At 37.7% G+C, this 15547-nt stretch overlaps 1 protein-coding gene across 1 annotated transcript in view; it reads right to left on the reverse strand.

Annotated features, from left to right (window-relative positions):
- The window catches only part of ATG10 (autophagy related 10), a 79744-nt gene that overhangs the window by 14836 nt on the left and 49361 nt on the right, over positions 1–15547 (reverse strand). The window contains exons 4-5 of the mRNA XM_086479872.1: positions 13248–13371; positions 5264–5361 (exon numbers count right to left, since the gene is read on the reverse strand). Coding sequence (XP_086335998.1) covers positions 5264–5361; positions 13248–13371 — 222 coding nt within the window. The remainder of the gene's footprint in view (positions 1–5263; positions 5362–13247; positions 13372–15547) is intronic.

The following is a 15547-nucleotide window of genomic DNA, read 5'->3' on the forward strand; positions in this document are numbered from 1 at the left end:
GAAAATGTATGCACTGCCAACACCTATCCCATACCCATTCTAACAAAAAAGGGCTTCAGTCTTGAAGACTGTCACCTCAGCAACTTTTCACAGACAATCAGTTATCCTATAGCTGGAAAAAATGTAAACACAGATTACTAAAACAGCTGAGCATCGCTGTTCAGTTTTTTTATTCATAAATAGTTCAATTATTATTTGAAAGTTTAGCCATTAGACATATATTAAAACTTTCAAAGCAGCTTTACTGCTGTATGCAATAATGCATACAACTTATATGGAAGTGTGTACATAGTATCTGGCGAAGTTATTATGCTCTTAAATCTTCATGATTACCAGGCCATAATTTTGAAAAGCAGGTTTCTAAAAATTAGAGGACAAAATCTGATATTCTCAGGTACTTATGGCCTCTGTATTTCCAACTTCTGCAGCAAGGACCTAATATCATGTAGTCTGAAGACAGAAGTTCTGGCTATAACTATATAGTCATCTTCTGCTGCTTCACATCTCCCATTCATCTTGGGAGAGATTTCCAAAATGATAAAAGGCAAAATGTGGCCTTTACAGTTTAACTAAACTTTAGTCATCCTTGTTTTTTAAATTCCTCATTGTTAAATCATACTAACATGTGGTAAAATATGTTCACCTTTATAATCAGGAAGATTTCTCCGCCTTTGTTTCATTTCTGTTCTCTACTCTCTATGTTTTTGAACCTTTTTTCTATTCTCGTCATTTCTTCCTTTCAAATTGTCTAATCATTTAGCATTTGACCATGGCACTTTTGGGCTGCTGCCAACTTAACTGTGCCTCTGGTATATTATACCTGGATATTAACGTGGTGGATCTGTTCTTCAATTACACAAAGAAGGAGCATTATGTTTGAGCTGTTTTATACAATGCCATTATGTATTTACCTAAAACTGTACCAGACTTCTCTGCTGAATATCAGAGTACAGGTGAGAGAAAAATGTGTGTCTCTTGCTGCCATCCATTATCGCGATGACTTACTTCATCATTCTTCTGTCTAGATTTTTCTTCCCTTTTACCATAACTTCCTTTTAGCTGGATACATTTGACTGAGTTTTTGGAGAATGTGCCTTGTTTTTGTTTTCCACTACTAACTGAAATCTCTCCAGGACCCTTAGTGTTATTTTTACATTCATCCTAATTGCTACTTCTCTCAGTCTGACATATCAGTCTTTTTCTCCCCCCTCTCTTTTACAAACATCTACATCTCTTATTTGTTCTTAAGGCTGACTTATAACTGGCTTAATAAGTACTTTTAAAAAGCAATGCAGTGAGGAAAAACACCAGGGCTGGCAGCCTGAGGAGCCTGGAAGGCTACTCAGCATAGTGGTACAGGGGATGCAGGGCTGAGATTCCACCCTATATCAAGCCTAATGTGAAAATCCAACTGAGGGACAACTGAGAAAAGCTTTCTTTGTCCGCAATTCAGGAAACGCTTGGAAGGGAGCTTCTTGAAAAGAGCAGACTTCTAGCATCCATTAATTCAAAAAGGTGAAAAGACATTCTTTTGTGTAGAATGCATAGAGAGAAATAACAAATACAGGATATCCTCAAAAGCACTCACCAAGTTACAAGTAAACTATTCAGAAGACTGACATGCAATGTCTGCAATTCCAATTCTGACTTTTCATAAAAAGAAGCTAAAATCACGACTGGCAATGGTTCTGAAATGCAACAGTAATCCATAAATACTCCTTAATTTTCCTGTCATTGCAGAATTAAGCTACTTCCAGCTCACACTGAACTTACCAGGTGTGCTAAATTGATGTCATTATAAGCCATCAGGAAATACCCACAGAGACCTATGGCAACATTTAGAAGTTCTGTTAAACAGCTGTGTGTTATAATTGATTTGTATTATTTAAAACAGCTAAAGCAAGTGATCACTGGATGTAGAAAACGGATGACTGAAGACTCCAGGGAGATTTAACTCAGAAGAAAGCCAATCATAGCAACATCATTTGAGCATTTTAAGATTATTACTAGAGGAAGTGCAATTAAATCATCACCATTTATCAATTATCATTATAAAATACCATGCAACCTTATCATATGCATTTATTTATAAAAAGGTAACTAGTTGAGTTGTGCTTTTTGCAATAAAAATAATCTAGTCAGTAAAATATTCGAAGACGCTTTCTCTGAAAATGAGTGTGACTTTCCACAATAATCAAAAGTAACTAAAAACACTCAAATTTTACCTAAAAATTGTTTTTAGCAATGTAATTGCCAAAAAGATAAATTCTTTGGAGCTTAGGCAACATCTCTGTTCCTGATGTCAGATATATTTTAGTATAGAGGGTGTAAGCCAAAATATAGTTGTATCAAAAATGTGCCCAGGCATAGCACCCACATTTTGTAAAATATGTGGCATGTAAGTCCCAAATGATTAGTGTAAGATCCTGGGTCTGGGAGAAAAAAAAGGCGGTATGACTTTCTTTTCCTAATCTGCCAACTACTGAATCAAACACCAAAATCGGTCCTAGTTGTAAGTTAAGTAACATGCGTAGACAGTGGTAAGCTCAATTTTTCTTTCCAATGGTGGATTGCTTGTAGAATTTAAAAATTTGTATCTGTTTTGGAGCAAAATCCTAAACCTTTTCTCTCTGCTGTTCATGTTCTGAGAGTTCAAGCCTGATTTGGCGAGTTTGCCCAGTGACTTGCATTATACGGTGTGTCCCTGCAGGCAAAGCCTAACCCACATAACAAAATGGGTCAGCAGAAATGCAGAAAGAGAAAACTCTCTATTTCAATTCAGAACCCTGATTCATTTGAGGGGGGAAATACTCTTTTTTTCTGGTAGACCTAACTCTTGCTTTGATCTGAGGCTTGCAGGCTAGTGCTTACAGTATGTTTTCATTACTTTTCATAAGTCCTTTGAGAATATTCTGATTTTTACTGATGTTTTATATTTGGACTGGCATATGCATCTCTCAGTTTACAAGGGGAAGTGTTTGTTGCACCAGTGGTTGCTGGCACTAAAAATACGATAGTGTTGACACTGCTAATTGTACTAGTGCTTTCCTCTGCTCTGATCCAGCTCCAGATATGTACACTTCCACAAACCATGCATTCCTTTGTCTTCTTATCACTTGACTGAACGACCATAAGCAAATGCATCCTCACTGCCTGGTGCCTTTCTGCTTTCATCTAAAATTAAAACTCTAGGCCTCTTAAAGCTGCTTTCCCAGAGGCTCTCTCTCACAGCCATGAGGGAAAGTATATTTCCAATCCAGGAATGCAGCTGGGGCCTTTGGACCAAAGTCAATACTGATGTAAAGCAAGCTAACCTCATTGAAGGCAGCGGAATTCAATGGCCTTGAGCCACAGGTACACAGTCTTCAGGGAGAGGGTGTAAATACAAGTGGCATAGAAAAAAAAGTAAATTAATTCCAAATTACGTAGTGGGATTGTTGGATGATCCTAACTTCTCTGGCTTCTGCTACCTGCCAGCAGCTCCAGTATTGTGCTATCAGCCTGAGGTACAGTTTACATTACTCCAGGATAAACAGTTTAACTTAGTTTGTAACCAATCTCCTTATGAAAGGAAAGGTCACCTTCACGTTATGTTCAGTACTATTAAGTAACTTCGCTAATTTCTCCCAAGTGTTTTTGCTTAGATCTTAGTTTGTGTTTGTCACTGGACTCACATTCGCTGAACCATCTCTGGGGAGCTGTCACAGAGACAACAGGTTCAGCACTCCACACGTTTTACCACCCATAAAACCTGTTTCTGCAAGCCTTTGTGTGTATGTATCTAACATCTCTAGTTGTTAGATGCAGGACAGTTTTACTTTACTGTACCTTAAGAAGCAAAGACAAGTCTCTGAGTGGGAGTGATCTGGTTCTCCTTTTGGCTCCCACCACTCTGACTTTACACATTCCAAACATATCATTTATGCTTTATTTGCAGTAGTGTTGCATTATGATTTATTACCCAAACAGAGCTGTAGGTTCTTGCAGTGCATTGCAGACAAATAGAAACAGACTGTGCTTTCTACACAGAAGCTTGAACGTGGCTTCAGGCCACAGTATAATGTGAGCATAAGGAAGGCACACCACCCCTGGAGTGCACGTAGCAGATTCTCCTGTACATTTTTGCAGGTGGGAATATAAACTATCCACAAGCCAGAACAGCTCAGCTGGGAAATACCAGATATGTGAGCCCTACAGGATACCCAGCATCTGACCGCAGAGTTAACGGTCTCTGTTTACTAAGAATGCAAGAAGGTGGATGCAGTAAAGGCCAAGTTAAATGAATCCTCTGCCTCCTATGCAGAAACAGTCATGATTTAGCCACAAATCTCAAACTTCAGCTATAAATCATAAAACTTTACTAAAAAATCTGCAGTACTTTCTTAAGCAGAAAATCAGTTAACTACTACCACACGCATTATTTTATTAAAACCTCATCTTCTCATCTTCATTCTGCAGTAGACAAGTCAGGTAATTAACACTTTATGTAATACCATGTATTAACGAGAATCTGCAGACTCACAACTGGAATTCAGACATGCACAGCAAACACCAGAAAACCAATGCTTGTTAGGTTCTCAGGGAACTATTATAATATAAATAATAGTCCACGGCTGCAAAAACATGAATGCTGATTGTGTTCCCATGATTGAGTACTATCTACAAATAGGCATCCTGTAATTAAATTGTGTTAGTTGAATTAAGGAAACACCTGTAGAACTCAATGGAGTTTACATCCCTGTTGTGCCAGCTGCTGTGGTAAGAGACCTGTGTACCTGGAAACAGCTAAAATCAAAAAGTCAAGGAAGGAAAGGGAAGGAAGAAAGGACACATTGGTGTCTTTGTCTGATGATAAATTCACACCCGGAGAGTCTCTATTCTTTGTCCAAACTTGCACTGGAAGCCTGGAGCCAAGGGAAGAAACCAGAGCTCTGAAACATATCTCACTCTTCCTTGAATAAGTGTGACTTTTCAAGAGAGCATCATCACAAGTCTGGGAACGGTTGCTGAAATGATCTGGTGATTTTAAAAAGCTCTAGAAGAAGACAGTGATATCAGTTTACTAATTGGCTTCTTTTACTACACAGCATTCATTAACTACTGAATCTTTAGGACGTTAGTCAGCAAAAACTTATTATTTGATTGAGACACCTCAGTAAGACTTTTATATATTTTCCTTGTGTCCAGGAGGGCAGTGAGGCCATTGAGGACTCAGTAATATATTGCATTTATCAATTTTTGTAAAGGATCAGTGGTTTCTCACCTGCTGGGTAATAGTGTCCCAGGGCCCCTCCAGCAGACGAGCCTGGTAGCATCCATGAACACTTTTCCATATTTCATCCAGAGTTAAAGGTCTTCCATCTATGGTGGTGGGCAGGAGGAAACAACCATCGACAGTCAAAGCTCTTAATCATTCTATGTCTTTAATACAGAATAGCAAAAGTAAATCTGAAAATACTGACTATCTGGAAGCAGATGGAAAAAATAATAGCAAAATGTGACTGAGCCCCTTTTGGCCCCATACCTCCAAAACAAGTGATGTATGACTGAAGGTGCATATAAAACTACCCTAAATTCCCTGTTCAGCTTTCTTCTCTGTCACCTCAGACTAACAACTTACTGTTCTGGTTGTAAGACGTGAAGTTAAACTAATTTTGTAAAGCAATGCTTGGGTAAGATAAAACCACCAAATAAGTTATCTCACATAAATACGTGCAATTCATAGTGAAAGAGTGGAAAAAATCTAAGGAACAAAATTCTGCGGACAAAAGTTTATTGCGTTTTGGTAACCTACATGCCCATAATTTTTTCTTGAGCTGCATTTATATAGCATTGTTGCATCAGGCTTTTAGTTGTGATGTTAGAACTATGCCAAGATATTAGTGTCAACTGCTTACAAAATAAGCATGTCGATTTTTCCTGGATATTTGTTTTTGTCAAACAGCAACAGAACATTTTGATATACTTTCAATGAGGAGCTTCATCTTGGCATTTATTATGTGTCAGAAACAATTATCCTGTAATAAATAGTTTTATTCTACTGACATTTTCATGTCTGTAAAATGAATGAGATTTATTCACCCAATTAACATTTGAATGCCATGCCATGCCTACAGCCTCTGTTTTATCTTATTTCTTATTTATAAAAAAAGCACCAAGTTCTGAACATACATAACCACAGTATAGCAGAAGCATGTGGCAAATAAAGTGTCTGAGGGGTAACAGCATATTAACTAGCTATACTATGCCATCCTCATGAATGTGAGACTTGTTAGACCATCATGCCCTCTGTCTTATGATGGCAGATAACAGAGCTGTGCTGAAGATGGTCTAACATTTACTAAGAAATTTGTTACAAGAGCGTAAGTGAACTTTAGAAGTATGTATTTATGCTCAGATCATCTCTGTGCAGTTAATAGGAGATGCCATGCACAATTGCAATTTTCTGTTTTCTATTCAACCCGCAGACAGAATCCAGAGAAAGTCTGAATGTAAAATCTAGAACAACACACGTTCTAATGCAAAATTTGATTTGCCACTTTAGATATTGTTCAGTATACCTTTCTTTGTATCTCTGAATTTTTATAGTAACACTTGAGCAAATTCAGATGGAATGGATTACTCTGACTCTAACCGTTCATCTCATCACAGAAATGGTCAAATGTTATTGAAGCATTCATCACATTACAGTCAAAACTGAGTTTTGTCTTTACCTCATGGATTTTATTACCTCATGTATGAGAAGCAGTATATCTTCCATATTTCAGTATAGAATTATTTTTACTTCAGAGAAAAATACAAATACATCCAAACTAAAAGTTCCACTTCACAGTGGAGCAAGATCACAGACAGTAAAATACTTCAATAGTTAATACAGAGTAATTGTAACGTTTCACATAAGAACAAAAAATTGATCTGGGCATTCTGATTCTGTATTTATATATTGAAATATGCTTGGATTTACATTTCCCTACATTTTTAATTTTCCCTATATTTTTAATTTTCTGCACTATTTTAATACATTTAACTAACTTTAAATGACTTTGAATTGTATGGTTGTTAAACTGTGTAAGCTTTCATACACATTCCCAAGTATTGTGTTCCTGTAAATTCTTACTTAACTGACTAGCTTAGTTTTCTAGAAGATGGGAGGCCAGATGCAGCAGGAAAGAATAAGTTATCAATACTTAAAATGGTGAGCGTCAGCTGGGAATTGCAACATCCTCTTCTGTGGGATGAAAGCCTGAAAGTCTGGTGTTTTCTCTCTCAATTAAAAAAATAAACAAACAAAAAAAAAACCCAGCTACACAAGATCTTACAATGACTGATGGAAGGACTGTTTGTTAGAAAGTACCCGAGGAAGAAGAAGAGTTTAGAGTTTTGCAGTCCCTTTTGTTCTGTTCTCGTTTCATTGTCAGAAGGTAAGTGTGGATGATACAACTCATTTCAGCGAATCTCACTGGAGGTGTGTTTTATATTTTAGAACTCCTCAGTTTGTGTGAAATTGGTCATCTGCTCAGGATAATATAAGTGAAACCATTTCATTCGCAAGCTCCCAGATCTGCACAAAACACACATCTGTATTCTTTGGGCACTTTCAGACCCCTTTTTCCAGGGCTGCTAGCATCCACATGTTTAGCAGCCCCGCTATAAATTCTTGCAACCCACCAAGACCTCAAATATCCAGCTGGGCTGACAGAACATTCTGTAATTGTTGCTGTTAGCAACAAGGGGCCACTGCAGCACCTGCTGAGCCAAGCAGCCCCAGCTTCTTGTCTCATTCTGTGATGGAACTGAACTCAAAAAGTTCAACCAGAAAAAGAAGGCAACAGCAGCACTAAGCCAAGAGAAGTGGCAGGAGAGGAGGTAGAGGCTTCAGATTCATCCAGCAATACATTTACTCATCATCCACCCACGATGACACAGATGCTGAGATGCTTTCAGATTGTCCCAAGTCTACGGCTGGGAGCTGCTGTGCAGAAGAAGTGGAAGTTTGTGGTTACATGTACATTTTGTATAACTCAGCTCATTAAACAATTACAGAGAGTGAAAGGAATAGCTGCTTGTAGGTCATGCCAGATTTACTGTACCTTTGTCTGACGCTCCATGCCCGTAATGTTACAAATCCGGCACGTGACATATCACCAGCTCATCAGTACTAACCCAGGCTCTGTGAAATGCAGTCTCTTATACAAGAAACTTGGTATCTACCTAGCAAGAAAGGCCAAAAGAGCCTGGGAAGTAACCAACTAAGATTTTGTTAAAAGAAAGGAGATAAAGGATAGCATCAAAAACTCTTAAGTATGGGTTCTGTCTCTGCCACTAATTAACTATGAGCTCAGATCAACCAGTTCATCTGCCTTAACTGTCAGGCAAAAACAACTACAGCCTTTCTAACACAAAATCAGATTTTTATTATTTAAACTCTCTACACCATAACAAACTTTCATGAGAAAAGTTTATTGATGGTCCAGTTGGGGTTAACTCATTTATAATGATGGGAGTCACCATCCCTGGAGGTGTTCAAAAATCATGTTGATGTAGCGCTTCTAGACATGGTTTAGAGGGCATGGTGGTGTTAGGTCGACAGTTGGACTCGATAATCTTAGAGGTTTCTTCCAATCTGATGATTCTATGATTCTAGGATTTTATGTCACCACAAACAAAAAATAGGTAAAAAGCATGCGGTTGAGTGCCCCGTCACAGCAGCAAGGTGTGGCATTAAGACTACACACAAATTGCAGCTCCCAGCTGATTTTGACACCTTGGTTTCTGCAAAAAGCAGAAATTCTTTAGGCATACAGATTTCATACACATTTTCAGAGAAAATTTTCAGGCTTCCCAAGTTGCTGTATTCTGTTTTCTTATGTTTACTGAGCAATTTTAGCAATTTCTTAGATTTCCAATTAAAGGTTATTTGACACTTTTGGTGAAGTGGTGAACAAATTATTTTGAGGCTTCATTCTGGCATACTTTCCAAAGAAACACTCTTAGAAACTATTGCCACAAAAGAAAAAAACAGCCTTACAGCCGAGGATAATATCTGATTATACAAATTGTTCAATTTCATTTATGTCCAAAGCCACAATAAAACCAGTTCATATGGGACATGGTCTTAAGAGGAGCTATCTTTCTGAGAAAGAAAATAATGGTTACATGCTTCTGAGCTCAGGAAGTAAGTCTGTACGTAACATTCCGTTATTCTGGAAAGTGGATCAGTCAGGTCCAGTGTGGTTATGAATACAGAAAGTCATGCCTTCAGGGTTAGAGGAAGTCACGTTATCTTACAAGCTTGCTCTCTCTAACCACTGAGTATCACGTTTTTTTTGTTGGCAGGGCTCTATCTATCTCCATGTCAGAGAGCTAGACATATTTGAAAATCCAGTTCCTTCTCTCTTTTCCACAGGAGTTAGGCTGCAGTCCTTATTGGCTCCCACTAGTTCTGCTCTTTTCAGTGCTTAGCCAGCATTCATAATTTTTCCTCTACATTTGTGGGAAAAATAAGAAAAGAAGTGTGAGATAAGCCATAATTTTCTTAACATGCAGGGTGATTCCTGAATGATGCCTGCGCCCACCTGTGATTGTGCTGCTGCTACCTCACTGTCACTGCAAAAGGTTTTTGAATGTATAGCTTCAGAAGATGGCAGTTCAGGGAAAGACCAAGGTTCCTTGACATCTTAAAGAGTAAGAAAAGGGAAAAATACTCTGCTGATTAAAGAAAGCTTACTGGACCTAGCCCAGCCCATCTGGCTAATGCCAGCATTGAAGGGGAAGGCTAATTGCCTATACCATCTGTCTCTAAGAGGGCTAATTGCTGACATCAGATATCAGCAGGGGTTCATGCATTTCTTTAACTACCTATTTGGTAATCTCAGAAGCCAGAGAAAGAAAGAAGGGCTCCCATTTCTGAAAGTTATAGCATGCGCTAAGACTGATTTTGGAGAACTGACACCTAGTTCTCTGAGACTCTGAGGTACCATTGCCTTGAGCTCCTAATACAAAGGGGACTCAGTAGGTCTGAATTTAGGAATATGTGCCATGTGAGACGCATTATAAGGTACTGAAAAATGTTTCTTATGTATATATATGTAGCCTAAAAACATCTTCTTACATCCTATAATGCTCCCAAACATCTTTCCAGACAGTCATGACAATTAATCACTACTTTCAGCTGAAGTATTTGTCCTTCTATAGAATGAGATCTTCCCTGTAAATCTATCCCAAGACTACCAAAAAGTTTAGCTGTCTCTCAAAATGTTTTAGCTGTTACAATTAAAATTTCAAACCCTTACCTTGCACTACCTTACAAATCAAACTTCATCTCACAAAAAAAACAGAGGTCTAAAGATGAATTTCAGAAAATTAGTTACTCATCCAATTTAGATAGCAGCAAAGATAAGGATACAATGCAATTTTTGCCCCTCTGCAGGAAGAACTGATCCGTAATGTTTCAGCTAGCAGAGAGGACTGAAAACCAGACATCCTCAGTGACACAAGCTCCTGAAGATGCCAACCATGCTGAAGATGACAGGAAAACCTCCCCAGCAGCTCTATTGGAAGCCTTTTTCCTAGGAGGGAATGCGAGAGACCAAGTCAATGAAAAGTGGACTCACATACAATGGGAGAAAGGCAGGATTTATTTGTTCTATAAAAGGTTTTAAAGAGTCTATTTGGAAGAGCGCAGATTTGGACAGGCTGGCACCAAATACTATTATACTAGGTGAGGAAGTGAATAAGCAAAACTACTTAGTCAGGTCGAACAGAAGAATTATCATTTCCTAGGCAGGCCTCAAGGTATAATGGCCACTTAACATACTGCCAGAGAGGAAGCAGAGTTTTGAATTCAAACTCTGTGCCCTGCTGCTGGGGAAGGCAAGACAGGGCAAGGCTGTGGAAACACTGGAAGGATTATAGCTCACCTTCACCTCCTGCAATGCGCTGTAATTAACACAAGGATCAGTATGGACAGGATTCAAGGGAAACCATGAACAGCTCACAAGAGACTTGTAAGGAACTGATTCTGTTACTTAATCTACAAATAATGGTAGGAATTTAGACTGGGAAATTGAGGTAGGTCTCACAAGATTCTTCCCTGATTTCTGATGAGGAATGCAGTGAGTATCACTAGTTGTCTGAGAAGGTGAGGAGCCTATCACACAAAGACTATTACCTCAAAGGAAAAAAAATCTCAGGGCATTCTAGAGTTTTCCTCGTACCAGGTTCGGGACAAGACAACAGATACTTTGCTCAGGTATCTCAAGTGATTGTGTGACTGTTATCTGCACATTCCTGAAAGCCTCATGCTGGGACTTTCAGACAGCGTGGCACAGGCAGGGATGACAGAATTCTTCATTTTCAAAAGTAAGCCATCCATAAAGAAAATCAGAGAATACTAGCTGAAAACATTATTGGATAATTACCTATGGCCAGCATTTGGTACCCGCCTCTCTTCAAGAGTCAGAGAATGTTAAATGTTAAAAGAGAATGTTAAATGCTGAAGAGAACCCAGATGACTTTAGGAATTATCTAAAAAAAGTCCATTTTCCACTGTCAAAGGTTTCCAAGAAGTGTTTCAAAACATAATTGTACTTGTAGGAACAATTACAGTTTTGTACTGCAAGGGGAGCTGTTGGCACATAATACTATGATTGTGCATTAGATCATCCACTAGCTTCTGTAATATCCACTTCCAGATATAAGGAGTTATGTTTCAACACCTCCGATTCCCTGATGCTGACAAGCTAAACAACTTGTTTTGTCTCTGGGAGCTCTTCTCTGGTGATTAACTGCTTATGGTGAATACTAATTATATGAAAGTACAGTACAGTAGAAATAGTGTCCTATTTCCTCTACCTGCAGCATCTCCATCCTCTTCTGTAGAGACAGTGCACTATTAATTCAGTTAAAACCAAGAAGTTGACATTTTTCAAGACCACAAATAGGTTAATCTGTGTCTTACAGCAGAACTTTCTTTACCTTCCTGTCTGCACAGTAAGTTTAAAGGCAAAACATTGCACATTTGTAAACGCCCTTAATAATTCTAGAAATAAATTTGCAGCAGGATGTGTGCAAATGAGTTCAGTTGGTGGTAAAGGCAGAGCAATGTCCCCAATTCCCCACGTCCCAGTCTGAAAATTTACCCCAAATTATCCATTCCTGAAACTGCACCTCAGACTAAGATCTTTCCACCAGGGAGACTATGAGAATTTGTTCTTCAATTTTAAATCTAAAGTGCCTTTTAAAACGCTAACACTGCAAAATTAGAAACCATTAAACAATATAAGGCAGAGAGTGATTAAATCTACCAAACACATTCAAATCAGCTTAAGCTACTTTTTAATTAAAAAGGAAAAGATATCACTGGCAACATTCAGACATCTTTATCTAGATAAAGTTAGGAGATTATTCAAAACACAAAAGATGTTGATGCTACCATGCAGGAGACTGAATAAAATGATTTGAAGATTTCAATCCCTCTGCCCTAGGTACACAGTCTTCAGGCAGAAAGGAATAGAGCACAGCCAGTGCTGCAGTGTGATCACTCTATGGTTGCTGATTAAATAAGTGACACTAACAGCAGCCTTGAAGGGAGGCTCTGTATTCCTCCTTCCTTCCTGACAGGATGGTGAGCAAAATCACAGTGACTATAGCAGTAGAGTAATAGGTTAACAACATGTACGTACCAGGGAGCAATGAAGATCAAGTAGTGTTTCAAGAGCCAGTTTTAATAGAAAAACGCAGTACCTTATTGTTTGTTCTTTTGTTTTGTTTTGTTTTTTAAAGCAGCAAATTTAAATAAGAGACAGCATACACTTTTAAACATACATTTAGACCTCAGCCTTGTGGCTCAAATTCAGGCTCCAAAGAAACAGACACAGTTCTGCTAAAGCACTGTAATTATGTCCACTTATTTTGTAGCCAAATTCAAACTTGCAGCTTTAAGTTTTTGTGTTCATTTAAAGAAAAGAACAAGAAAAATGACCAGCAGTTCTAGTCAACCACAGGCAAGATGCCAGGAGCCAAATATCAGCCTCCTTCAGGCTGAGATGGTATCATCTACTCCAGGGTCCTGCAGCTATGTGTCAGGCGTATGATAAAATTTACCGGGGAACTGCCTCACATCTTACTTTCTTATTACATAGGATCATTACTCTATTCCTCAGTTTAATACTAAATCTGTGGTTTTAACTCTATTGCATCCAGCATATTTTTATTCTTCCCTTTGTCTAATAGAAGATTGGTCTTACCTAAAAAGCATGCCCTAAAATAAAGCACAGGTACTTGGTAGCTGCTGGAGTACAAGACATGATACTCATAGCGGATCACTTCTGTTGCACAAACTTCAGCTATTTGAGAATCATCCAAAGACTCCTAAAACAACAAACACGAACACAGTAATAAATCAACTTTTGTATTTATCAAGGGAAAAGTAATTACTACTATTGTAATAAACTCAATAAATATACAGAACAGAAATAATGGCAATCACCCCTTTCACAGCACTAATTTAAATTCCAAAAGGAATTTTTCAATATTATCAAGAAAATCACAAAAGTCCAAAACTTACAATGGCATCTTAAAGACTTATTTCCACAAACTGTGAATTGTGTGTAAGCAGTTGCAGAATTGAGGCCTTTCTAAGTGCAGGCTGCTTTTGTAAGCAAAAGACAAAAGCTCTCTAAAATTTTTATGACATGATAACTGGTACAGTAAGGTGACTACAGCTGCATTTCTCCTCATTACCTTTAGAATAGATCATTTTAAAAGTGTATCCTTAAACAATCTGCTTTCGCTTGCCAAAAGACAAACCAAATGTATCCACCAGAAATTCTCTGTTCTACTTTCTTTAAACACTTTTTGCCAGAGGTTGTTTTTGCTACAATACTTCCAAAACTCAGACATTTTTTTGCTATTAATGTATACTTCAGATGTAAAGTAAGTAAAGTTTATTGTAGATTTGAAATAAATCAGAAAAAATTGAACTTATTGCATTGAGATATACCCCAATTGCAGCATAAATTTCCTAACAATTCAAATTAAGCACCCAGTTGTTTTCATTTTTCTAAAAACTGTTGATACTCACATCTCTGAAAATGGAACCATTAAATTAATAATGCCAGGAAGATTAAATGTTAGAACAAACTTTCCAAGAAGACACTATGGGTGTGGACTTGTTCAGTTTTCAAACCATCAAATTTACATGCATGAACTAAGCAACCATAATGCCCCACAGGTTGGGTGTGCATTTCACAACTTGACTATTGCCAAGCAACTATGAATACTGGCTTACTGTCTCTGTCCAAGCAAAATAAAAAAGACTGAACAGAAAAGAAGAACCAGCATCCTTTGAACATTATGCTGGTTTAACACACAAAAAATTTAAAACTCTTTTGCATTTTTATCTCACATTCTTAACTCAGCAATAAATTGATCTATGAAGAGATATAAGAACTGATAAACTGTAACAGTAATGACACACAAAATACTTTCAATTTTTTTGATAGCCCACATAAAAGTGATTTCCCCCAAATTCAGTGTATTAGACAACTAGATGCTGTTAAGGCACATGGATAGAACACAGATGGAAATCCCAGACCTTGGGAAGCTACAGACCAAGGTACTGTAAATACATTTTTGGACATTAAATGAGCAGATCACAGACGCTCACCGAACAGAAGGCTTCTGGGAAATTCAGGGCAGTTGTAGGAATGGTTGATTTCAGCTTATCAGGAAACAGGTATCTAAACAGACATCTAAAGCACTGAAAGGGAATATTAAAGAAAGTGCTCTCTGTGTTAACCTAGTTTTAAAAACTGTCTATGAAGGGATAGTAAAGACAATATGCCAGAAAGGATAAAAATGATTGCTGTATCTGCATAAGCTTGGTAAAGTTAGGCATGCTATGTCCATGTAAAAGTGTAACGAACTAAGAAAGCAAGTTCTTTTCCTCCTCACACGTGTCATACCCTCTAATCAGATACGAAATTCAAATTAAAAAAAATCTCCCAAGGAAAATAGAAATTTCTTCTTTATAGTAAGCTGAACTTTCTTTAAAATGGATCCATTTTCAATGCTTTAGTGAGAACAGTAAAAGAAAGAATGGCAGCAGCCTATAAGAAAAGAAAACAAAAAACAACTGCAGATTGGCTTTCAAATTTTAGAGGTGTGAAAGAGTCCATATTCAGAACTGAATCTACATTAAAATTTACAGAACCCTTTCAGATCAACCTCTTGGAATCAAAATCGTACTGCTTTACACACGTTAATGTTTCATCAGATATTATGGCCTTGTCTATTGCTTAGTCACTATCTTACCTGGCCCTAAACAGTACTTCTACTGGAAATGGCAAGACTACTTGTTCATGTATTAAATACTACTGTTCTAGAAAAAAAGTTGTATGTATACACATACTTCTCTTTCCTGCTTTCTGTATATAAGGGTAAAATGACTGCACACCTCTCGCATAAATACTGGTATATAATATACAACTGTTTTAGACTGAACGATAAAGAAGTCATATTCTTTATTACTTCCAAATACTTAGGA

This window comes from Leptosomus discolor, chromosome Z, assembly GCF_034619465.1.
Source record: "Leptosomus discolor isolate bLepDis1 chromosome Z, bLepDis1.hap2, whole genome shotgun sequence".
NCBI lineage: Eukaryota > Metazoa > Chordata > Aves > Leptosomiformes > Leptosomidae > Leptosomus > Leptosomus discolor.